Raw genomic sequence first — 26796 nt, forward strand, 5'->3', positions numbered from 1 at the left:
AGTGAATACCTGGTTTTGTACAGGTTTGTTCATCTACTGCATGAAGGTTCCTGTACTTTTGACATTGTTCTTGATGTCAAGCGTCATTGCAGCCTAGATGGGTTGCCCATGAGTGGATTACTCTTCTGCCATCTGGGTCACTATGTATTTTAAAAGTACTGAGCTTCAGTATATCCCAAAGAGTACTTTCTGACCCAAAAGGAGAAGTGAAAGTACAGTTGTTGGAACTTGGCGGTAAAAAGGAGCTAAATTTGTCTATCAGTAACATCTATATGTACTGAAGATTTTTTTTTTTCACCTGTCCCCACAGGGTGAAATATTCATATTATGTTTTCTGTATTATTTAGCTTTGGAAGGACCGTGGAAAACTCTGCTCTGTTTTTAAGTGTTACTGTGTATTGAAATTCTGGCTTTTCCTGAGTTATTCTTATATGTATTTATGGACTCCTAGTCTCATTTTAGAGGACATGTATGCAGGGCTTAGTATACAAACACAGCAGCTTCTTATGATGCAGACTCAGAATTAAGGAAGTTTTCTTGTGCTTCTGTATTTTTGATTTTGTCAAGAAGATTGCTAACTGCTCACTTCTGTATGTTGACGGGAACATTTGTAGTTCTATAACAATTCTGGTCTGGAATTCATTCCCTGCTACAAGTTTTTCCCAGTATTCTTTTTATCCTGTATGTTTGAAATACTGTATTTCACTTTCTGATGTTCTACTCAGTATGGCCATTGAACCTCTCTACTACTCTACAAGCACAAAATTTTGATCCTATTTTTATCTAACATCTCTGTATTTCAAACTACTATCATGATGCATAGCAACTATTAAGTAATTTGCTGCACTTACAATCTCGATAACATTGCTACTAGAATTTACTTTTCATTCTGTTTTTTCAAGTTTGGCCAAAATGTGACTATTTCTCTATTTAAAAGAAGATGTTTTCTTGTGTATGACTGATCCTTTGACATCTTTTTTTAAATTATTTTCTCTTTGGATTAATTTAATTTATTCTGATGACTGATACTGTGCTTTGTGTAAATTCAATGAGTAGCTTGTCTGAGAAATTCACACTAAAATGCAAGCAGATTAGATGATTTCTTTGAGTAAGCCAAAATAAGTTGAATAGAGAAATATCCTTGTCAAAGAAACCTTAAAGAAAGTTTTATGTCTGAAATTGTGAAAGACAGTTTCATTTGTCAGCTATTTTGAAGAAAATAAAAAGTTGAGGCCAGAAAATAAAGAAAACAAGCATCAGTTGTTGTTATCATAAATTCTTGTGTGTGATTCTGCTTTTTTCTTCCCTCTCATGGGTTGTAGATGTTGACAGTGGCCATAATACAGAAATTTTATGGGAGTTTTACCAGAACCTTTACCAATGCTGAAAATCTATTTCCAGAGTTGTTGTCTAGATCCACTGTAGTGCTTGAGTCATTAAATTCTCTAATCTTGTGGCAGGTGGGTGAAATTAAATTAACAGGACTTTAAAATGTGCTTAAACTTGGGGCTAGTAGTGAATTAGGTTCTGTGTTCAGGGCACAACAGACTTGAATGGCTCCTTTGAAGGAATCCTACCCTAGAGGGCTGAGTAACTTCATGCTCATTAAAAGCAGGAATCATAACTTGACCTTTGGCAATAGATTCTCTGTGCTTTTGACTGTGCTTTAGATGAGGCAAATAAATGCGGTGCTTTAGATGCTGTTGCAGTTTATATGGAGTAATGAAAGAAAAACTCGTCTCCTTCTACGTAAAGACATTTTCGCTCCCCCTGTTGCTACTACACATTCAATGGCACTGACATAGAAAAGAGAGGCATTACCACAGTCAGCAAGACCTTAGGGACCATTGTTGTTTTAAGTAGTGCAACTGAAACATGCTCTGAACAAGGTAAGAGGACAGTAGCCTGGAAACCTCTCATAGCTGCCCCTTTCTCAGCCATACAGCCGCTAGTGGGAAGTGTCACCGACATGACTTGGTGCGTCGGAGCCTTTACAGTCCTGGAGGGCTGCAGGCAGCTCTAATTATTTGTTGAAGTCTGCTGATAGCACAGCAGGTAGTGTCCCAGAACAGTGCCGCTCAACTTCACAATTTGCTTCCTGCTCAGAGGTGAGAAGGGCTATTGAACAAGAGCTGTAGGATTATCGGAGGTGTTGAGAGAAGCTGCTGCCTAGAGGGAATGATTGTTTTGTAAAGTTGTTTTTGTTTGAAAGTATATTTTAGCAACTGTTTCCACATTAGCTTCACAAAATATCTGAAGCTGTATCTGCTTTTCAGGTAGAAAATGTCTATAAAGTAATCTCAAGATTACTTTACCAAACCATTGTGGCTTTTTCCTATCCTTTCTTTGTCCTCTTTTCATCTTCTAAATTGCATTTTCTAGAAATTAAATAATGATGGACTTGTTTTGTCAAAACTCCTTAGCCACTGCAGCATTACAGCCCAAAGAGAGTGTGGGAGTTTTCTAGCAATACACTGAATTTCTGGTCTGATAATTCTCGGGAACAACATGTGATTTCAGTTGCTGAAATCCCCACTGCTGTATTTTCAGGTAATTACTGGGAAAAAAAATCTTACTGTATCGGAAATGGCGACTGAATGTACCCTAATTTTCAACTACTAGTAAGTTTAGAGAATGCCTCGTATAATATGAGTATCTTTTGCTCTTATACATTCGTTAGATAAGTTATATACCAGTCTTTGAGATGTTTTTTCATCGCCCTTATCAATTTGTGATGACGTATGGGAGCTGTTATTTTATTGGAATGTATACTTGTTTTCGCAGCTATGTCCTAATTTTATTTCCTTCCCCTTTCTTTCTGCTTTTTTTTTCTTCACTTTCTACAGCTTTCTGTTGTGTGTATACAGGTATTACAAAAACAGAATTTATGGTATTTTGTAGTGTCTCTACACCATGTTGTACATAATACCATAAACAGAGCAACAAAAAGTCAGATGGTGTTTTTAAGGAAGTGCCGCACTAAAAATTACTGCAGACATTAAATAGTAACATTGTCACGTGCCTCTGATCTTGACAGATACTTGGTCATAATTGTAGCCTGTCTGCAAAGATTTTGTATCTCATATTTAAGAAATAAAACATGGAATAATAGTGCACGTGAAATGGTTTTGTACATTTTTACTTGTTAACATCAACTTTGGTGCTTATCAATTTCTAAATATTTTCTAATTCTGATGAAGTTTAACCATATATTATTTTTTACATTCTCGCAAAAATGGAAAAATAATAAAAAATATATTAATTCTCATTTTGGTGTGGGGCAGGATTCAGATCTAGGGTACTTTGCTGATTCGTTTGCAGGTGGCTCCTGACTTCAGGTATCCTGTTTAGATTTCCATCCTCCCAAAGGCTTAGGCAAGCAGCCCCAACCCTCAGTTTCTCCCCTGTCACTGGTAGTGCTCTCCATAGTTGGTGGCAGGGACATGCTCTGCCTTATTGTCATTTTAAGGTACTGCAGATTTTGCATTTAGCACTGTCTAAGTGCCACAGCTTCTATTAGGAGGAAAAGGATTTCTTTAAATAATTAAAAAGGGTTGTGTTCCCTCTCCTGGTGATGATTTGAAGGAACAGGGAATTGTGCTGAGCTCCATGTCGTTGGCAAGTGAGGGTTGCAGTCAGACAAGCCCCGCTGGCAGCAGCAGAGCCATGTAAGAGGTTTCTGCTGCCAGCTGCTTGTCCTAGCCTTCCCCTGTGTGTGCCAGCTAATGCCCAGGTAGCTACTCCCTAACCTGGAGTGTCCAAACAGTCCCTCATGCATTTCTAATAACAAAGCCTTTTTAACCTGGTATTTTTTGACGGGAGGGTTAGGAAATGAGCGTGTAGTTGTGATGCTGAGGGGTGTTGTTCCCTGGCTCTGCCTGCCGACTCCCTGGATATCGAGCAGCTGGAAGCAATAACCTCTTCACCCCACTCAGATGCATCCAGGGCAATGCATCTGACGATGGCCTTAGGCAGTCAGAGCTTTCTTATGACTTGAGAGCCTCAAGGGATTTTAGCCAGTCTCATTTTCGGGTAGTGAATGGCCTGGAGATTCAGTAAGGGTAAGATAATGATAATGCTAAGATACTCTGTAGCAGAATTCAAGAAGCTGTTACAGTTTTGCTCATGAAAATTTGGCCCTCTGCGAGTTCTCACACACATAAGGTAGGGGGGTTTTTTTGTACTGAGGTGCAGAAATTCCCATTGTAAGGATGCAAGTTTTTATAGCTCTTGCCTGAGTTCCAGTCCTACTAGGTATATAGGCAGGTGACTTAACTGTGATGTAGCTGTGTATACAGAAGTATATTTCTAAGCAGACTATGCCACAACTCATATTCCCCTTCTTCATTACAATTTGAAGTATGTTGCATGCTTATAAGACAACAGAAATAATCTGCATAAATATTCTTAATAGAATGAAAGAAAAAACAGCTTTAATGTTTCAGAAGGAACACTGGAATACTTCCGTTCCAAATCATGACAAAATAGAAGTTCTCAAAATTGTCATGATTGGTAATACAAAAAAAACCCCAATAATTTCACTGTAGTTCATTGGAAACATTTCCCAAAGATAATTTTGAAATGCTTTGTTTATATTTAAATTGTATACAATAATTTTTAATACTTATTAGTTTATATTTGGAATCAATATATTTTAAATAGGCTATTAGGAGTATTTCTGAGATATTTCAAACTGATCACAGAGGAGTGCTTTGGAGTGCTCAGTTTTGTAGCACCTCCAGAAAGCTTAATCAGTGTCTCCTTCAAAAATAAGGAGCCTTTAAGTATAGCATTCAGGACTTCTAAATCCCTTTTGGAAAGAGGGGTTTGATCCAAAAACCAAGACAACAGTATTAAAACACCATTACAATGCTATTTTTTTGTTATAATAGCATTTCATAATACATGCTATCTAGAGATGCAGACTTACAAAATATTGTTTCAGAATATGTGATGTTGGGTTGATTGGCACAGAAATAAATCTGTACTCATGTGGGGTTTTTTTTAAATCATGTTTAATGTTGTTGCATAACTGAAACTTGATAATTGGGTTTTCTCCCTTCACTTTGCTCCCCCATTTTTTTTTTACTCTAAGTGCTCTTAATGCAGTGACATAAAATTACAGTAAATGGAGCTAAAGTAAGATGTCTGTTCTTAAAGCATGCAACATAGTTTTAGCATCACATCTCTCATCTTTGCTTTGGACTGTATCAAAGCAAAAAACAATCCCTTCTTACCTGGCTGTTGCAGATTACTTTTAGCAGGGTGATGTCATGTGAGAGGTGCACACTTGCGTGTTTGCTTCAGAAACCATGACCGAATGCTGAGATGGAAAAAAGGATTCTTATCCAATAATTTTGTATATTTATCAGTGAGAGCGTCTCCCTCTGTAATACTTAAATCTGTGCTTAGAGAGGTCACACTACACTGAGTACTAAAGGTTGAAACAAAATTTGTGTTGGCGTGTGTTTGCATCCATGCAGGAAATCACTTTGATATTTTAGGGGAGAATTACAAATAGGAGGATAACATAGTATGATTTCTTTCTGTGTACCAAAACACGTGTGTTTAAAAACAAAAGCTTTTTCCATACTTTGGGATATAACACATGAGATTCTTTATTTAAATTCTACTTTACTGAAGGAAGAAGAGAAAGGGGGAAAAGAGGAAAAGGTACTTCCTTCTGCCAAAGCTACTCTCTCTGAAGAGAGGGTACTGCTGCAATTTCATATTCAAGCTTTTAGCGGTGGCCATCAGTGCTTGTTGAGATCTACTGAGCCTACAGTAACAGTCACCTTATTTTATCCAATATTGGCATTGTCTGACAGGCTCACGATACGGCTGCAGACCGCTGGCTTCTTGTGGCTTTGGGGAACAGTCTTAGTGTAGCAGCATCAGCCTGGATTGCTGTGCATCTGAGCTGCAGGAGCCAGGGACAGACTGAGTCAGGACTGAAACTTTTTTTTTCCTCACTTGCAAAAATAGGCTGCGTGCTTTGTTTTAATACCCAGCTTTTTTTGTCAACTGTGTAAAGAGGAGCTTGTTCTTCAGTTTAAAAAGACACTTCTCTGTCTTTTCCCTTTAAGGCTGTAGGCAGAGATGATCAAGCTGATCTGAACACCTGTTTTCAGTTTTAATAACTTTGCCATACAGATTTTCACATTTGTGTTGGTCGGAGACAGTGTGGTAACTACGTTGTATTAAAAAGGCAAAAAGGAGGCAGGTCTATCTGGACCTGTGTCTTCGCTTCTCTAATTGAAGGGAGACCCTGTCTGTGTGGCTTTTGCTTCTGGAATTTTAATGGCAATTAAATAGTTCTGCTTAACAGTATTTTTCTCATGCATATAATTTTTCTGAATTAAAATTATTCTTCAGTCTTTAGGCTGTACTTATTTGTCAGAGAAAGTAAAGCAAGCAGTGAGCTTCACAGCAAAGCCGCTCCTGTCAGAATGAAGGGTTACAGACCAAGGGAACTTATTTAAATCCTGAATAATTACCACTGCTTTCAAAATCAAAAATCCTTAAAATTCACTATACCTACTCACAAGAGCAGTGATTGGGAATTTTCCCTAGTGCTGCAAATGGTTTGCTAGTCCTTGCAAATCCAGATCTTTGGTAAATGGCTTGAGGAAGTAAGTGGAAAATTCATAGTGCCGAGCTTTAAAACAGGCAGGGGTGATGGCCTTGGGGGAGGGAGGGACAGGTGGATTTTTCTTTTATGTGTTGCAGATTTTATTTTTTTTTTTTCAAAATGCATTGACAAAGAGAAAGTTAAAAACAACCCAGCATATCTGCAAATGGCTACTGCCTTATGTAACCCACTGAATTAAATTGAGTTCCCTACAGGCATGGAGATCTGGCCACATGGAGGAAGATGTGGGATTGAGCCATAGTTAAAAGATTTAGAATATTAATGAGTTTTTTTCCCTTTTACATTTTTGTTCATTGTAGTTTTTTTCATTTTCTCTGTGCTTTACACCCACAGGAGTCTCCCAGGACTCCTTTTTGCTCTTTCACATTAGGGTGAACCGTTACCCAGTCTTGTGAACAAAGCTGCAATTACACTGTTAGAGGAAGATAATCTGTGTGAGCACAAACAAGATCTTTGAGCATGTAAGCAAAGGTGAGGCAGGTATGCTTACTTATGAAAACAGAAATTAAACTCATGATTTCCAAGAGCAATATAGTTTTCTGTAATTATCCAGTATTTTTTATCCTGATTGTTGTGGTAAGAAATTTTATTAGAAGTTGAACAGCTGACTGGAATATGGGGTGTGTTTATATATAAAATGGATCTCAAATCTGTCTGCAGAACAGAGGAAGAATTGTTTGCTTATCATTGAGGCAGTACTGTTTTTGAGGCTGTTTCTTTCCATTCTTTTTCCTAGATTTATGCCTGACTTTTATAGTTTGGAAAGATTTTTTTTTCCCCAGTTGTACTTTTTTAAAGAATAATTTGTTAAAGCCTTGAAGAACTAGTGTTGGCATTCATTGAATAGACTGTAAATGTCTAAAACGTGAAGTATTTTCTGACTACAGTCTACTTAAGATGGTAAATACAAACTAGCAAGGCCTTGAAAGTAAACTGTCGTGTTCTAGCTTGCCAGACTAAGGGAGACAAAGGAGCAGAACCAGGCAGGCTACATAGCCCAATGAAGAAAAAGAAAGTAATCCATTTTTGTCTTCTTGTCTGGTCTCTTGGTAAACCAGGCTTGCTGAAAGACTTGTGCTTCCTTTGCTTTCTTGAGTGAAAAAGTATTTGAAAAATAAGTATGTTATTAAAAATCCAGTGCTCCATTGATGATATTAATGAAGCCCAAAAAAATCAATAACTAATCTTATCAAATATAACAACTTCTAGAAGCATAATTAAAATTCAGAAATAGCAACAAGCGTAGTGCTTAAGTACTATACTGTTTCAGTTTCATTTCTTTTAGTATTTTTAATGGATATTTGTGTCTCCTTCAGCATTTTCTCAGTTTGACAGTATGGTCAAGTAGCATAGGAATGTGCAGAGCCAGACGCAGATTTTTTTCTGAGCACACTCACAATATAATAGCTTGTAGCCTATAAATGTCTTTTCTGCCCAACACATCACAGGATGTATTTTTCAAACAAAAGGGTTGTGTTTCAAATTTATATTTTAATTTAAATGCAGTAAGATGAAATGTTGTGGAGAGAGCAGGAATGTCTTATTTTATCCTTATCTGATTGTGAAGGGGAGAAAGAAAAGCTTATTATCTAATCAGACATATTTTTAGCAGGCTTCCATAATTGGCATGAGACCCTCAATCTAAGTACTTGTTTTATAAAGGAGATGAGCTGATCCTTTCATGTTCACTGGTTAGCTGGAACACAGTATCAGTTCACACAGAGCTTTGATACTCTCTCCTTTAGGGGTAGTGCCTAAACAAGGTCCGAGTCTCTAATATTATTAGTTCTTATAAGAAATTACATGCTTATTCATTGTAATAATTGCACTACACTACATAATTCCACTATTCTGGTTTGCATTTTTAAATTAATTTTGTCTATTTTGTTGTAGGATTGTTAATTTAATTTAGCTAATTTCATTTATAAATCTTGGTACATGTATACCCATTGGTGCTGCTTCTCCAGATACTGCTACTCTTGAGTAGATCCATTTAATCCACAAAGAATTTGTGTAGAGGTACCCAAGTTACTGCCCAAACACGAAGTAATGTATCCATGTGAGCCTAAGGTAATCAGAAGCAAGGCTTAATAGCCTGTGCTCATTACTACAGTGAGGTAGTTAAACTGATCCCAAGATGCAAACTACTGTTTGCACATTTGGCATTGTGTAGAAATGTAGAAATACACTGGCTCCCTCAAACAGCCTTCTTTTTCTGTTTGTGCTACAGCCTTCAGTAATGCAGAAATTATCAAAGATAGTTCAGACAACTGTTGCCTACTGAGAACATTCACCTCCATTTTAATATTTAATTCAAGTACATGTAAATATCTGTGAAAAGCTTTCTTCACAGTTGTGGTCCAAAATAACTGTTTTTTCATTGAGAATTTCAGGTGTGCTCTGTGCCAAAATAAACTCAGTGTGTGTTTATATTCTAAAAGGTTAATCTTGTAAACCAGAAGTTGTACAGGAAAGTGTTATCTGTGATGCCTGGGTGAAATAAGGAAGCCCATAGCTTGGTGTGTTCATTGCGTGTTTCTAATAAGAAGCTCCATATTCACTGTCAAAATTAAGATGGTTTGAGAGGTGTCTTACAGGTTAGTTTTGAATGAGTGTTTATCTGTCAGTTACTACAGTTGTCTCCTGCTTGCTTGATCTGTGATATCTCTCAACCTTCAAAACCAGCTCAAGCTGGGTAATCAGAAGCATTTGATGGGTGATAGTGACTCAGGAAACCCTCTCAAACTTTAAGCTTTCTCTGTTGCTTCAGTGAAGTGAAACATCTACACCTCTCTTGGGTCTGTGAGACTTTGGAGAAAGAAGCTATTGGACTTTCATACGGCAATGAATAAAACATAAGCACTGAGAGTTAATAGTGCATAGGACTTTCTATTTTTTGTGCAAGTTTTTTGTTTGTTTGGGGTGGGTTTTTTAGAATAAAATGTCACCAAATTTCACTGCAGTTCTCTGTGTGGAGCAGCACCTTGTGTCTCACTGAACAGCCCTTTTACTTTGAGCTACTGCATCTACCTAGATGTGTAGTTGATATCTGGACAGTTGGGTGTCCACCTTTAGCAAAGATTGTCAGTAGCATTTCTCCAGGCTTAATGTTTCTGAGTGTCCTCCACAAAGCGTTTTTTCTCAGCTTGCCAACTCCGCCCAGTGGAGGACTGGCCAAAAGAACTATTCTAAACTAGTTGAAGTTTGCTGCCTTTTCTGAAAGTTAAGAATTCCTAAGTGGCAAATCATCCTTTTTGCTTTGAAATTTGATATGTAAGCATCTCACTTTGGGGGGTTTTTAATTTAGGTTTTCAATTAGGGAAAAAGAGTTGTGGTACAGATCATAGGGTAAAAATACTTTCAGCCAGATTTGTGTGCTTTGATCTAAAGAAGTAATAAAAGATTAAATGGCCACAAACTTTAATGTCAGATTTAGTAATCATTAAGATCTTTCAGGTGTTCTGTAATTGTTAATTCAATTCTTGGTTCATTCAAAAGTACATTTTTTTAATTTGCAATTGCATTGGAACTTCAGAATTATTTTGTTAGTTGCAAAACTTTTATGTCCTGTGTGTCATAGCTGCCATTAAGCATTTTCAAATACAACATTTTCTACAAAGCAGGGTCACTCTTGTATTTTAAAGTCCTTTTCACAAATAAAAAATGCCACTAAAGTACCTGCATCAAAAGCACTGTACATACTACGAATTTCTGTGCCTAAGAGGCACAATTTTCCCTCACTCCCACAAACCCTGGCATGACACAGTCATATGTCAATTTTCTTTTTTTTTTCTGAAGATTTTGCAAATGCCCTTTTTGTGAAAATACCAAGGTGAACTTACTGAGGAGTGATGTAACTGTTCATATTACTCTCTTTGATAAATGTCTTGACAAAACTTCCTTACCAGGAGTTCCTGTTGGTTTCTCTTTTGTTGTATTCTCTAGCTGTTGAAGGGTAAATAAGTTAACTGAATATTCAATGTAATCAGCTGGGTGTTCTATTCAGGTAATCATTCGATCAGTACAGTCACATAGGTATTATTTTTGAAGATGTTGTGTTTATTATGAGAGACTCTACAGTAAAGAGATGATCAAACAATAATTTTTTTTGAGCTGATATACAAATGGAGTTTTTATCAGGTACGAACATCTCTTAGGACCATGTTGTTTAGAAAACCAAGTGCTCTGAGTGTTCTGAGCTGAAATATGAGACCTGAATTCGGGGTTAAAATACATGGTCTTTCAAGGCTTAAATAACTAATTCAGTTTTAGTTCTGTGATTTAATAGATATTTTATAATGTATTGATCTGAACATTGAGTTGGACCCACACCAAAAAGTCCCTTTCTTCCATATTTAAAGTAAATTTTAATGAGGAAGAGCTGGTGAAGGTACAACAGAGTCGCCTGGATTCTGACACCTGTGTTTAAAAGCAATTTCTCAGACAGGTAATCCACAGTAGGTAGAACATGCCCATACATTTGGTATTAAAAAAAAAAAAAAAGGTGGGTTTTCATGGTATGATGCGTCCACAGAGATGGAAATAGTCACACAGCTGAAAAAAAAAAAAAAAACAAAACCAAAAAACAACCCTTTGAGTGGAACAACAGTTGTGTTTGATTTGAGTATGTCTCTTGGAATTTCTTTAGGAATCTCAATTTTAGAGTGCCACTATTTCAAAAATTTCTGAATGGTTTGCACTTCATCAAAGAAGCGTATACATGGTATGGTTCGTGTATATACATATATGAGTATTCTTATCGATTTATGTGGTTACAAGTATAAAATATTCATACCCTAATAGAAACTAAAACCAGTCTTTATTGAGTTAAGCTGTGAATGTGGACACCAGGCTGCAGAAATGATTGATGGTTTTCTTACCACATGTAATAGCCTAACAGGATTTCACAAAACCTTTGTTCACACACTTAAAAATTACCGGAGCATTTCCTGAGCATTTCCTGAAAGTAAAGAGCAGATAGTATAATCTTAAACTGCTGCTTGAGAGAGATTTTCCTAAATGTTGCTTAAAAAAATTGGTATGGGATTTAAGGGATTTTTTTTTTATAAATGAGCACTGTAGATTGCAGTTGCATATAGACTGATATATTGTTGTAATCATTTTTGTTATGGCTATTTTAACACACACTTTCCAACACAGAAATTAGAAGTAAGGTTAATTATAAAATATGATTCTATAATATTTTTTTGCTTCTGTCTGGAAATTACCTGCAAGTATATTGAGAAAGAGTACCAATTGGATTTCACCATTTATCTTATAACCTCCTAAGCCTGCGCTCCTTTTAAGGTCCCCACCCTTTGCACCCTTATTACAAAGCTGCCACTATTACTTCCTTACTCTCTAGTTTACTGGAGTGAATTCCACACCTCACTGATGGTGTTATGCATCCCCTATGACATGCCTACTACAGTTGTGTTTTACTGTGGGTCAGGACTGTGGCCTTTCAGCAGATCTCCTGGCTTACTACACTTCAGTGTGTCTCACAGAGCACTATCAGACCACACTCTGGTACGTGTTGGGTGGCATGAAATTGGAAAACAGTATGCAGAAGCGCTCTTCCCATCCTCAGCTGCACACATAGTCTTGTCTAAAGGAACATGCTGGAATTAGCATGAAGTGAAACCCTTAAAATACAAATCACTTGGCCACTGGGTTCTTGGCAGCAGCTGCTCTGCCCAGCAGATCTGCTCCTTTTGGCATGCTTTGTTTTACAGTGTTTCACGTAGCCATGGCTTATGAGCCCTGTGTCCCTGCTGGGGGATCTGCTTTCCTAGGGCTGCAGCGTTTTTCTCTGATCCTCAACACAGTTTTGATCCTGTGAAGAAGAATTTGAGAGGGAGCAGTTTAAACTGGGTACCAGGAATTCACGTCATTTGTTGGAGAGGAGTATTCATGTTGTATGCTGCAATCACTGTACTTGAAGACTATAGTACTATTTTGTTGTGGGTAGCACCCTCCTGGTATTTTTTTCCTACCCCTCCTTTTTCTCAGGCTTGCTTATCCTCAGGAGTCAAATTATTCATGGACTATGTACTTACTCCTGTATCACCCCAGTAATTTACTGCAACTTCTCTGTTCCTTATTCCCCTTTGATTGGCCTCTCCATGTAGTCATGTAGCGCATAACACAAAGATGGATTGTACGGCATTCTCTGCTGGGGAAAATCAACACATAGAGCAGGCTCGCTGCCAAGATGCTCATAATTAAACTGTTGCTATGGACAGGATTACATCAATGTTTCTATCAATCATTTGCTGCAGTTTTGTGGCTATTCGTACTTGGATTTTTTCTAAGTTTTAGTTTTTGTCTTCCTTCTACTTGCCTTAGTTTTCAGTTGAAGCGTTGCAGCACATAAAGAGAGATGTATAAATAAAAATAATCATTGAAAGACATAGGAGAAAAAGAGAAGCCAATTTCATCATTTTGAGTTTGTATTTGAAGGCAATATCTTGGTGAGGTGTTTGCATTATTTCAGCTCATAGAAATGGCCAGACGCGGTCATTTCCACTGAGCAGTCATCATACTGTTGTGACTTAAGAGTTGATGCAAAGCTGCCACAGCACGGTACTAGTCTGGACAGACAGAATGTTAGCAGTCTGCGTTAAAATGTTGCAAATGTGGTAGAATGGCGGATGAAACAGAAAAACATCAGCAAGAGGTTAAACCTTTCATTTTTATTCTTCCCCCATCCCTTCTGATTCACGTGCAGTAAGTTGTGAGATGGACTAAGGACGGTATAGCATGGAGTACACTGATGGATTGGAACAGACCTTGCCTGAATACAATGGCTGTGCTTCACCTACTACTGTGTCATTGCTACTGTTATCCCTTATGATGATGATCTTCAGCAAGTAACTCCCTTCTGTAGCACTCAAAATGTTTGGTGTTATAGCTAACTAGTGTGCAGTGCATTAAACGTAGAGAGATGTAGGACTGCGGCCAAAATAAGGTAGTCTGAGAGGTAACAAATGATATTGAGTGCAGCTGAGATCACTGTAACAAGATAAACAGTGTGGTGTCACAAAATTGTCTCCCTGTTGAAAAAACAATCCATATTTTATAGATTGCGTAAAAATTGAAGGATGGAGTCAATTATAGCCAATTATGATGCTACATTTACTGGAGTATTTTTTATATCCTTTGGGGAGAAATAAGGAAATGTTCAAGTCAGTCAGAAAAAGCTTTTGCATTGGCTTCCCTGTTTTATCTGAATGCAGTTTTTCCGCATTTCTTCAGGTGAAAACTGCATATGATAGCTGGGACTAAATATCTCTAGGAAAAAGATTTATTTTTTTTTTAGTTATTTTCATTTCTTCGTGTTGCACAAAAAATTATGATAGATAATATCGCAAATAGAACAAGAAAATAGTACATCAGCTCCCCTCACTTACATTTGGGTTTACTCAAAAGGAATTGTAAATGCAGCCTGGTCATGGCAAAGCCTGCTTAGACTGTGCATGATGACATCTTGAATTTGACTTGCTTCTTTCCCAAAAAGGAGGCTTCATGTCCCTTAAGACATACCTATTAGATACTAGATATTTTTTACTTCAGTCTATTAAAGTGAAAATAAAGGAGTGAGATCATGGAATGGTTTGCTGTGCCCCACAGTTGCTTTTCAGTGAATAGATGTAAAATGGGATACAAAAGCAGTATACTGAAGATGAAGACAGACGTGTGTTCTTAAGAGATCTAGCCATCGTCTGAGTGGCTGAGAGGCAAGCATTTATTTAATGGCATTTACTCTGTCATTTAGATTATCTCCCTCCTCTGTTTTGATTCCCAGATAGCTTATGGGGGAGCTGTGCATCCCATCTATCTTGTGCTGTAGTACTGTGAGGAGTAGTTTCCTTTCCCTAGCAAAGCATGTTGTTGGTAATTAATGAAAGATTCACATGTATGGAGAAATAAAAGCTGTCAATAAACAAGTTGTATGAGTGATGTTTCAAAGTGTTATCCTCCTCCTGTGTTCGGGATTTCATTCACCAGCTAACTTCAGAGGGTGACCTAGTACATGTGCCAATGACAAAAGCTACTTGTAACAATTCAGATCATGTTTTCTGCTTTATGAAATGGGATTGTAAAAATCCTCTCAAAAATGACATCTGAAATAGCATTAAAACACAATTTCCCTTTGATAAGGTTTTAAGGCACTCATATGAAAAGTGACACTGCTTTGAGTAGCTCTGTGTCAGCATTATGCAATGTGTTGCACATAAGTGACATTAATCCATTAAGGGTGTGAGGTTCACTTATTTTTCTCATGAAATCATTAAATACCTTTATTGATTTCTGTTCAATCAATTGTATTCCACTCCAATACAGCAATCTCTAGACACGCTAATAGTGCTGTTTCTAATAAAGTTTATAGGCCACAGTTTTAAAGACAGATATTGCACTCAAATTATCATGCCTAAGTGAAACACAAAGGAGCTTAGGGAAGCAATAATATTGTGCTGTTTGCAAATTACCTGAACCTACTTTAATGCAGAAGATGATTTTGTGACACAGATACTCTAAAATCAATAATTAACCATCTTCAGTACATTCTTCGCTTTTTCTAATTGTTGAAAGTTTGGACTGCTGCTGTTGCATGATGGTAAAGCATCTTTTATAAATCAAAAGCAAACCTGTAAACCCTGTCATAGTAAATACAACATTTGTAGTACTAGTTTTTATGCTGAAGACTCTTTAAAACTTGGATCATAACAAATGCTGTACGTTGCAATGGTGTGTACTTACTGTATTACTAGCTTGTTTTGTCATGTGAAGCAGTGTGCGTGTATGAAGTGCTAATCGATCAAAACCAGTAAGAATACCTTTCTTCTTAATTTTTTTCATGATGGAACATATCTCTTAGGAGGAAGTACATAAGACTCAATTAAATATAACACGTGCATTTTAGCGCTGTATGAATGGATGCGTACTAGACAAAATAAGAAAGAAGAATCTTCTGTCCTCCTTGCTTGGATGCCATCCTAATGACTTTATCTTGACAACCTGAGCTTTTTCCTTTCCTTATGGATAACTTCACTTGTATTTTCTATTTTTCCTACTTATAAGGAAATGAAGCTTCAGATGAATTAAGAATCTGACGGAAGACTTGTGATAGTCCTGTTAATTTTTGCAGTTATCTGCTTTGTAGTCGTTGCTTTTTACCTCACCTCTTCTAGCTTTTTTCCCTTTGGATGCAAACAGTTTCTCAGAGTAAATTGCCGGCTTTGCCCTAAGCATAGCAAAAGCAGACGGGTACATTTATCTCTGCAGCTAAAACGTGAAATTTTTGTTTCCAAGCAGTGAATCGCATCTTGCAGAGGAATTACTGTTTGTTTTTTTAGTTTCTTCACTTAGGACCCTTAAGGGACTCTGACAGGTCTTGTCAAATAGCGTCGGTCATCCTTTTCTCAGACACCAAATGATGCCAAGTAGTGGCAAGTTTTATTGCATTGTGTCTGGAGAAGCTGTTGTTCACTCAGCATTTTCTTCATAGGCTGCCTGCCTGATTTCGTTGAAGGAAACCTGAGCAAGGCTGTGTTATTAATGAATTATGACAAGCCTTTTGCCTGTCAGGCAGAGAGGTTCTTGCTATCTCCTTTTAAGACAAAAACTTAATGGAAGATGCTCAGCTGGGCAAGCTCTCTGATGATACTCCTTAAGTGCTCATCCCAGGCTGATGCGAATACGCAGAGAGCCGTGAAGCTGCAAGTGGCAGCGTTTAATACCATCTCCCTCATACTGCCTGACTAATTTTCCGGAGAGCGATCGCCGCAGCTGCTGTGAACGTGGTTATTTGTTTGTTTTTCACCTTGGTCCTGGCGGATTGCTGACCTGGCTAATCTGCCGCACGCGGGGGGCTGGCGGCGGGGGGGACACGGCGGCGTTTCCTCGCTGGCAGCGGCAGCGCTCCCGAACGTGACAGGATCGGCAGCCGGAGCCAGGGAGAGTTACACGGGCTGGCTCCCAGGTCCGCCCTGCGAGGGTAGCTAAGCAATGCTGGCGAAGGATGGAAGGAGGCGATGAGGGAGCCGGCTTATGTTTTTCTTAATGGATGTTTGTGAGCAGGAAGGAGATGGCGTGGGCTGTCGCGGTGAGTTATGGAGCGTGTTTCGCGATCTCCCTCCGGTCGGGCGGCTCATTATGTTAAACAGTGCAGTTTTTAAAGCGCCGTAGCTCTCCTTTATGTGCCTTGGCCTTCATTTGCTGAAATGCTTCAAGTTCACAGTGCTCAAGTAATTTTGGAAACGGGATGTAATTACAAAGGTTTCTTATGCTTACCAACAGCTTTTTTGAACCAGTGTAATTATCATTACTTGTGGATACTGTAAATTGAATATCCCCTCCCTAATTACATTAAACTCAAGGGTTGGCTGCTTAAGCAGCCAAATAAGAAAAGTTCACCCGTTACTATAAATAGCAAAATTGTTCTCTTAGTTCTGCTGACCTTTAAAGCGAAGTGCTTTACACGATGTTGCCAGGTGTACATTATAAAGATAGCTTGTAATTAGACCTGTAATGAGGAATTCTGTTGGAATGGCTTTCTGAAAAACTTAATTTATTCAGTGTTTTCTAACTGCGTGACAGAATTAAGGTTTCAGGGTGCATCAGGACTTTTAGAAGGGCTGGCCACCGTTTTGCACCTCACCTGTTCTACTGGTGATTTGTAACTGCCCAGTGCTAATGCCAGAGCTCAAAGGCAGCAGCTGCAGCAACTTAGACCTGCCTTTTGAAAACAACGTGGGGTCAACAGAATGATTTATCTAGTGATCCAAGGGTTTCTGTGATTCATTAATATTTCTTCTCTCACTCGAGGAGACAGATGATGACTTAATTTGTAGTGGGCAGCAGAACAGAGAGAGGAAGAAGGTGGTTCGTTGCCTGATTTGGGTTTTCTTTGGTTAACAAAGGTAATGTAGTCTTGCTGAAATGTTGTCTCGTGTGATAGAATGATGCAGAGCTTGAGTTAGTGAGTTGATGTGCCTCCCTTGGGTTCAGACTGTGTCCTGTCACAGCTTCACTAATTCTGTGCGTTGTTTTATGAACACTGAAGGCATTTCTCTGAGAAGTTTGATTGGCTTCCACTTACTTGCAGTGACTGAAATTTTTAGTGTATTACTACCAGCTAATATTGACTTTGCTTTTTTCATTCCACTTTAATTAAAACTATACTGTTAATTCCCTGTAGAAGCTTTTTTTGTTAGTTGGGACAACCTATGTTCGCAGAGCTCTTCCTGCTGAGTGTCCTTCATGACCTGTCTTATAAACATGCTTGGAAAGGACAAATTGAAAAGTGTCTTCAAAAAAGAAAGAAACTTCAACTACAGTGGAATGGTAGAAAATTACAGCTATAGGAAAAGAATAATAATAAAAAAACCCTTAATTTCATACTGTAATACTATAACATTTTAATTGAAATAACTCCTAAGTGATTTTTAATTCAGTGTAAGGCTAGAACAAAGGCAAAAAATTATTTGCAACTCAGTCTACTTTAAATGTGTTATTAGTCCATCTGCAGCAAGTCTTAGCTAACAGGTTAAACTAATGAAATACCCTGAGTAGTTTTATTTCATGTTGAAAAATACGTTCATATTTGATACATTTTTGAGTTTAAAATTAAGGAATAATTATTTATCACAGTTCTGGTTTCCAACGTATTCTCTCTTTCTGTATTTATTCTATTCATGATGGGCAAAGCTGCTGTACAGATTGTGATAGTAGTGTATTTCTCTTATACACAAGCATGTGAATATGTGAAGTGAATAGACAGTATTTTACGCAGTAAGTATATAGAGGGTAAGTAAATAAGTAGAGGGTACATTATATGTAGCCACTGCTGATAGACATTGCTGATTCTGTCTGATATTTAACAATCCAGATGAAAACCAGAACAGTCTCATGGCTCATGCAATTAGACAAAGATTACGAGTAATATCAGTCCATTAGCACAAGACAAATCTTTTCTCATAAAAGCAAGAAGTAGATGTTGTAGTAGAGATGTGTAGAGATTAGCTTGAAATCTGAAGGCCTAGACTTAATTTAGTTGTTCCCTGTTACAGAAGCTCAGTAGGTAAAAGCATTTGTCTGTTGTTCAAGCACCAAAAAGTCTGATTCCAGCAGCACCTTGAGTAGGCTATCTGATAGGAAAGAAAATGAGGAAAAGAGAGCAGGGAGAAAAGAAAGACTTTAAAGATTTTTAGATTGAGTTGCTTTTACTTACCCTTTTTTGGGAACTTGTACTTACCCTTAGGACTCAAAATCTTGTTGCTTCAGGATGGCACAGCAAAGTGATTTTTAGCTGGCTGTATACTGCTGGAGTGAAGGCAAATCTTCAAACTTGTCCTTTCCCAGGGATTTCAAATACTGATAAAGCTTGTGCATTTAGCTATAGCTAAGCTTTTGTTGTATAGTAATGCCTTTTAATAGAGCTCATTGATTATATGTGTGTAATTCATCAACTTCTTTTTTGAATGGTTTATCTAGAAGACACTGTCTCCTTGAATTTTGGATACAGTCTCAGAAAAAACTCTTTTGAAACTGGGATGCAGTGTTAAAACTGTTGTCTTCGTCCCTCTAATTATAGGTCACTCTTCTGTTTTGAGCTGCTTTCTCTTCTGTTCTAACTTTTGTAGAAGTAAACATAAAATACTCAGTGATAAAGCATGTCCCTGAAAGCAGAGACAGTATATGAACTGGGTGACATTATGAAGTGGCATAATTGTGTTCTCTGTGTTGTTTCCTGTTCAGTTCCTCACAATACCCAATATTTGGGCTGCTTTCTTTTGGCAGCTGAGCACTGAGCTGACATTTTGATGGCACTATTTGTTGTAACCTCAAGGTCTCACTCCTGAGTGATAATGTTCAGCTCAGAGCCCATCACTGTACATGTGAAGTTAAGGTTATATTTTCCCATTCCCTCTACACTTATCCACACTGAATTTAATTTGCCATTTCATTGTCTAGTCGCTCAATTTCATAAGGTCCTGTGATTCTTCACCACTTGCCCTCATCCTTACTGCCATGAATAAATTTGTATCATCTGCAAATTTGTTTGCTTCAGTGCTCAGCTGCCTTTCCAGGTCAGTTACAGGTATGGGAAGAGTAGCAGATGCCAGCACAGATCGCTGTGGTATTCCACTGGTAGGCTTCCTCCACTATGCAGTCTTGACCATTTACCACTAATTTCTGGTTATGTCTCTAAACCAATTCTGTTGCTGTGTGGAGACCTCTATTTTGCCATGGGTGCCTAGTTTCTTTAAAAGCCTTTGGTGAAATACTTGCTGAAAGCTTTTTTGAAATCCATGTAGGCTGTGTTGACTGGATTGCTGGTTTCATATATTTGTTTGAGCTATTCAAAGAAATGGGTTAATTTTGTAAGACTTCACTTAATGAAAACTGAAATTTGATTTTTCTTAGACATGTGCCCACTTAGTCTTTTCATTATTATAGTTTCTATTAACTAGCATATAGGTGTCAGGTTTGCGGGTGTCCATTCCCCATGAGCTTCTTGGGAACTTGTATTAGAATTTGGCAGCACATTAGCCACATTGGAAACCTCACGTAGCAAGGCACTGTGGAGAGGAATGATACATTCTCGTCAGTAATTCAGCTATTCTACCTTTTCAGTTTTCACTCTCAGTGAATGCTGTCTGGTGCCAGCCATTTGTTACTTCATGCAGAGAAAGGACTGGGGGTTTTTCATATACTTCTGTAACACCCAGCACAACAGGGTTCCTTGTACCCAGTAACGTAATAGTAGTAATAAATTAAAATCAGATCAGTTGTTAAAAGCTGGGTTTAAAAAATGCAAGTCTTGCTTCTGCTATTATCTGCAAGTTTTAGTAACATACTATTCTGTTTTGCTTTATTTATTTTGTACATTTTTATTTCCCTTACTGGTGTTTGAGAGAATTATGCAAACTGCTGAAGAACAGGCAGGATTTCACTTACAGAGAATGGGACTTTTAAAATCCTGAAAATCTATAGAGTTGTCATTTCAGTTAAATAAATCCAAGATGTCATTTGAAACCATGGTGCTCTAGAAAGCAAGCAGTATTTTTAATTTGGCAATTTCCTTTTATTAAAAACACATATGGCCTCCATCAGTAATTATCAGTCTTAAATTACATTAGACAAATTTTGGCTTGTGGGCAATAAATATGTGACAGCACCATGTGTGCTTTGTGAGTGAAGCTTTTGTGATGCTTCAGTTTTGGGGAATATTCCTGTAACATTCCTCACTACACAGCTCCCATTCAAAGCTGAGCAAACTTAAGAATTGTATTAAAAAAAGGAGATGTTTGCGGTCACACTCTATCATTTCTTTAGACAAAGCTGTGTCAATATTTGTATTATATATTCAGATTTTAGGGATTTGGAAATGGTTTTTACTCACAATAGGCTGAAATTTTGAATCCTTCGGGTTTCTAAGTTCTTTTAACTCCCTGAAGTGGGGTTCTCACTCCACAAGCCAGAAGAGTATTGCAGGTAAAATGCTTGACAGCAGGTCCTTTTGCATCTTGAAAGCAAAGAGCAGTAAAGCTCCTCAGGTGTTTGCAGAAGTGTAGCCATGATTTTACTGCAGAGCTCTGCAGAGGAAAGCTCTGTCCCACTCCGTCCATGGAGGCAGAGCAAAAGATTGTCTGTTCTTGTGTTTTTATCTTACAAAAATGGGCTTTGTGGTGCTTTATAGAGTCCCACGTGATGTGAAAATTGGCAGCTCTAATCCTCCAACTTCACTTTGCTCTGTGTTTCACATCCTGTCAGTCCTCAGTGGGAGAAATGACTGATTCTCTTTTTCTTCTGCTGTGGGCGTTCAGGGGCACAAGTTATGATTCATCGCAGACAAGCCACTCAGTCTGATACTCCATCATGCTCGTACTGGAGGAATGAGAAAAGAGTACCAATGTAACTGGGATTACAGATTTTTTCCAGTTATGCTTAAGGACTTTGCCAGTTATAGGAAGAAACAGTTTCTGTATTGATATGTTTTCCATTTTTCAATATGCAAGCAGGAAAGGTGAAGATAGAGCAAAACAGGGCAAAAATCACTGGATAATGAGGTAAAATAAATTATAAATAATACGTGGAACTAACATGATGTACTGAAATGGTTAGTCAGGTTAAGATTAAATGAAAATTTACCCATAGAATTGAGAATTGCTTATATAGAATTATACAGAACTGCTTGGTAGTGATTTTGTTCCTGTTCTTTTGTCAATTACTGTGGACAGACCAGGAAACCAAAGTACTCTCATAATTCTTCACCACACAAGGAAATACAGTGTAAAAGAACCGCCAAGTTCTGCTCCAACCCCACTTTTTTAATGATAAGTATATGCATTTTAAGAATTTCAGGGTTCAGGAAAACTTCCCCACATCCCTCCCCACTGTATTCATAATGTATAGAGAAACCTTCTGGGTTTTGCCTTCAGAAAAATCTTGTTGGCAAAATATCTTGGTAGTGTCAGAAACAGGGCAGGGAACAAGCTGGATATCAGCACTCCAATTTGCTTGGACACTGGCAAGATCCAGTTGTCAGAATTGGTATTGAGGAAAAAAATTCTTCATGAGTCTGAATGACAAAAAAATTTGAGGCCTTTCTTCTTAGGTTTTGCTTTCAGTAAGAATCACCTGCTAGGATTACAGAGACATATTACACCCATATTAAATCTAGTTCATTACAGGGATTTTGAGCATTACTCTTCTGGGGACTAACATCTATATAATAATAATTTGGAAAAGTATAGGAGAGAAACTGTTTAACAGGAGTATTTTTAAAGTTTGTTTAAGACATAGAATAGATATAGATATGGAAGAAGACACAAACTACTTTTTAAAAAAAGAACAGCAAAGTGGGAGTTTAAGTAAGGATGATAAGAGGCATTGTGTAGAAGATAGTCTGGTCTTTGGGAGCTTTCTGAGGATATGCCAGTGACAGGCATGAGCTGTACGCTTGTGCATACCAGCAGCTCATGACAGCTGATTTTGTAGTAGCACTGCTTCTTTGTATGTAGCGGGTCTAACATAAGACTATGTATATCCACACATATACTTTTTCACACCTGCCTGGTGTTTCTCTAAGATAACAATGTTGATTTCCAGATTTGGTATCAGACATGATACTTACTGGCCACGAACTGGCCACTTGTACTTCCTTTCTAAGTAGTGCTCTTGGAGTTGCTGTAGGGAATAAGAGACCTCAAGCACAGATAAACTGGGTGACCGTAAAATTATTTTAGTAGGTGAATTAAAATCCAGGTATTTTATGTAGGCACTTTGTTTTGAGTGTTCTTTCAACTCCTTTCAAGGAGCTACAGCTCACAGGCTATGTGCTAGCTAGATTTGCAGCCCAGTGGTTAATTCAGTCAGATGTTTGCTGCCCTTCAGGGCCTGGCTGAAGTCTTTTGGTGATTGGCTTCCTTTTCTCAAGCTCCCACTTCTTCAATGCACAGCAGCAGGCCATCCTAGCTCGCAGCCAGCATGCTTTCTGCTCCAGAAAGGCATTTGGTGAGGAGGGTAACCAAGGCCAAGCTGTGTAAATTATTCTTCAGTCACAGTCTGCTCCCAGCTGCCCTGTTTCCTGGCAGCAAGGGAGCAGGCAGGGACTGCGTTGGGCACAAACCCAGGGGTAATGGTCATGCAGAACAGTCACTGTGTACAGGTTTAGTAAATCCAGGTTTTCTGGGAAGTTCTATGCTTTCTGCTGTGGCTGTGCACTTGCAGTCTGGCTGACTGTCCCAGGATCGACCCTATCTGGCTGGGTCTTTACAGCCTGCAGACGGTGCTGCTCCTGCTGTGGTGTGGAGTTGAATCTTGCTGTAGTGGCTGACGTGGCTTGATGGGTTTGTTGCCAAATGTACCATTGTTTCACTGGTGACACTGAGAATAATTTCTAAACTTCACTGGTGTAGGCACTACCTCCTTAAAATGTAGACTGGGAGAATAACTAGGAGATTCCTCCTTTTTGCCTGTTTATTTTAGGTCTTAATAGACTTAAGTATTTCAGGACTCTGTAGTAAAATAAATGCCTGAGGGAGCCTGAAATGTTCACACATAACTAGGGCTGGCAGGAGAACAAGAATTCAGTGTCATGAAAAATTTAGCAGGCTTGGCATTCGTCTTGATGAGGAACTAAACACAGTTCTTCAGAGACTGTAATGAAAAAAAGAGGGAGAACAAGTTGCTCTGCTATTAGCTGTGGGCTCATTAGCTGGGGCACTCATCTGGAAGGTAGGAGACCCAGACTTAATCCTCTGGCCTGAATCAAGCAAAACATTCAAGTGTCTTTTCTCTGGTTAGCTGCTGTCTTTGCCCATTTGTCTCTCTCACGTGGACCAAAAGTTGAGGTAACTATCTGAGATGCCTCTCCAGTAGCAGGTGGGAATAAAGGTAGTTCTTGGTGTCTTTTCATGTTGAAGAGTCTGGAGTTCCTATTGGTGAGTGGTTGTGGGATAGTCCATAAAGAACTGCCCAACTGTATCTACTTAGGCTATTGTTTTGTAAACATGTCTTGAGTTTGCTTTCATCAAAAATAAGCAATGACATTACCAGTATTACCTCTGTCTTTATGTTATTTCATGTACATGTCCCAAAATGCTGTAAATAGTTTCTAAGTATATTTTAGTATGCCAGTGGTTTTACAGTAAATGGCATAATTATTTAACTAGTGCTACATTCAACACTCCCACATGTTCTTGTCTTGATAATTTTTAGTGGAATTCTAGTAGAATAAATTAATGAATTTTTAACAGAAAAAGTGTCTGAAACCTTTTACTTGTGATGTGAGGCAAAAAAAAAGTGTCCATTAATGTGTATGGAAATAAAAGAGCAAGCAGAGGTAAGATGGAAGCAGAGGTAGAGATCTCCTTGGCTGTAAAAAGGAAGGCTGAGACGTTTGGAAGCCTTGTCTCTAGAAGGTCATAGATGTAGGTGGCTCTGCCTTGACTTTACATATGTTGTGCAGTTTTCAGAGAGATGTTGCCTGCCCTATTCACAGCATTCCGTTCTTAGCCTTTGCAGGGCATAGGAGGCATGCAAGATAAAAATACAGTATTTTGAAAGAAAAAGAGGAGAGAACATGCATTTCTGCCCTCAAACTGGGATCCTGGTAGGAGATGCCTGAAGCAAGAAGATAATTTGGTTCACTCTGTCCAGCAACTTTACATTCAGCTAGCATGAAAGCTCCTCCTCCTTTTTTGTTTTGTTTTGTTTTTATGGATAACATCAATGAAGACTAATTTGAGCTGGGGTGGGAGGGAAAGAACTGAGTGCAGTTTAATCCAATAGATTCCATGAAAACAGACTGTAACCATAAAAACGTCAAATAAAGCAGTTGTGTTGTATATTATTGTTTATAATGAATTGTTTTCTGCTTTTTCTGCTAATCAGGCATTTTCATAAGTGTATTTTCCTTCCAAATGGATATGTTGTTATTCCCATGGAGCAGCTGTGGTAACATATTGTACTTGCATGTTAGGATTTTTTCTTTCAAATGGAATGATGTATGAGTCATTTATGCCTAAAACATAGTAAAACTTATTATACCATCGTTCATACCACATCTTCTGAAATAAATAGATCCAAAAAGACACTTACAATGAAAGTGGGATTCCTGAGAGTTTGCATGGCCTGATGAATGTTATAGGCTGATGCATCACTTTTATTCAGAAGAAATTTGTGTACGGTTCTTAATATTGCTGCCTGCTCACCTCAGCACACATCATCTTAACATCAGTGTGGCAGAGGGGATTGTATTAAACTGCATTGATTAACAGCCTCCTCTATTTCACAGGATCTGACTTTGAAGTCCTGTGATTTGTTTTCTACTCGTGGATGTAAAAATCCTGACCAAGAATGGATTTAGCAGGCTGCAACTGCTTCAGAAACAAATAATGAATGGTAACTGCATCAAAAAACATGTAATGAATGACTGTTTGGACCACTACCATACCTCAAAGATAAATAACAAATACAAGCAACACCCAAAAAGAGAAAGCATCTCAGATAACTGAGGAAGAGAGCTAAGACTATTCCTTTGTCTTTATCTCTTCATGTAGAAACCATGACATTTCAAGTGTAGGAGGCTAAATTAAGTACCATGCAGTAACAGCAGCTGCATCAGAAAACTGCATGCGTGCTAGGCGTTAACATGCCAAAGGACAAAATTAATGAAATGTGGGTAAACGTGACTTCGGTTCTGTATTTCAGTTTTTCTCAGTGCTTATGAATTACATTTTAAAAGATCTGCTCCTTTTGGAACAAGTATGTTTATCTTTTAAATGTTCCTACATAATCTCTTCCTTACGTAGTGCTACGTAATCAAGCATCATATAAAATTAGTTACTTTGTGTTGATATGAATGCAGACGAAGTCAAGCCATTAGTTGACTTTTTCAGGGGCCATTCTTATAATTGGTTGCATTACATCTTTTTATAAAAGAGGCACTGTGTGAATACAAATGTAATCTTGGCCAAGAACCTGTTAAAAAGTGTCTTTTTCAGAGGGGAAAAAAACAAGTAGAGTAAGAAATTTGTTCATGTATTTTCTTATCAGTAAGTACTTTGATAGATGTTTTGGCAATAGAGATTTATGAAGGTTGATGTGAGGGAGTGGATAATCTTGGAAAGCACGTGCTATAAAGTATATGGAGAATTTTAGTTTTACAGGTCAGGGCTTCCAGACCAATTTCTTTAAGGGCTTTCTGTGTAGTAATTGGTTTTTATCTGACAGGTTTTACAGGTATGAAGGAGAGGTATCTTGAAAGTAGAATGCTTCAACATTAATAATTTTTCAGGAACTCTGAGACTTACACAGCTTCTGCTGGTGACCCTACTGTTCAGCTGAAGAGCAGTTGTTTCAGAGTTCGCAAAGCACTCAAATGAGAGTTTCCTTTCATCTCTTTACAAAGAGATGGATAATAACCTCTGCCTGTCAGCAGATATGGATGGCCCAGCTGGCATTTCCCTTGTCCTTGGACAAAGGCCCAAGGATTCTGGAAGCAGCTTAGTAAAGAGGGTTTGTTACCCTTGGCTCTAGTCAGGCGTAAACAAGTATTTTCTCTATTTTGGAATTTCCTTTATATGTATTTTGGCCCAATCTTTTGGGCCTTTTCTGTTTTCATTGAGATG

General features: G+C 38.1%; 1 protein-coding gene across 13 annotated transcripts in view; it reads left to right on the forward strand.

Annotated features, from left to right (window-relative positions):
• The window catches only part of TENM3 (teneurin transmembrane protein 3), a 459642-nt gene that overhangs the window by 247092 nt on the left and 185754 nt on the right, over positions 1 to 26796 (forward strand). For 3 of the 13 annotated variants that reach the window (XM_017827715.1, XM_017827554.1, XM_017828056.1), the window contains exon 1: positions 16544 to 16760. The exons of 8 other annotated variants lie outside the window; for them this stretch is intronic. Coding sequence is in view for 2 of the 5 variants with exons in the window: in XM_017827554.1 (XP_017683043.1) it covers positions 16706 to 16760 (55 nt within the window). In the remaining 3 variants the exon portion in view is untranslated. Of the gene's footprint in view, positions 1 to 16543; positions 16761 to 17269; positions 17578 to 26796 lie in introns of those variants that run through there. 2 more of the 13 variants (XM_017827799.1, XM_017827634.1) reach the window with 2 other exon arrangements.

The sequence above is a fragment of the Lepidothrix coronata genome, unplaced genomic scaffold (assembly GCF_001604755.1).
Source record: "Lepidothrix coronata isolate B3197 unplaced genomic scaffold, Lepidothrix_coronata-1.0 Scaffold0, whole genome shotgun sequence".
NCBI lineage: Eukaryota > Metazoa > Chordata > Aves > Passeriformes > Pipridae > Lepidothrix > Lepidothrix coronata.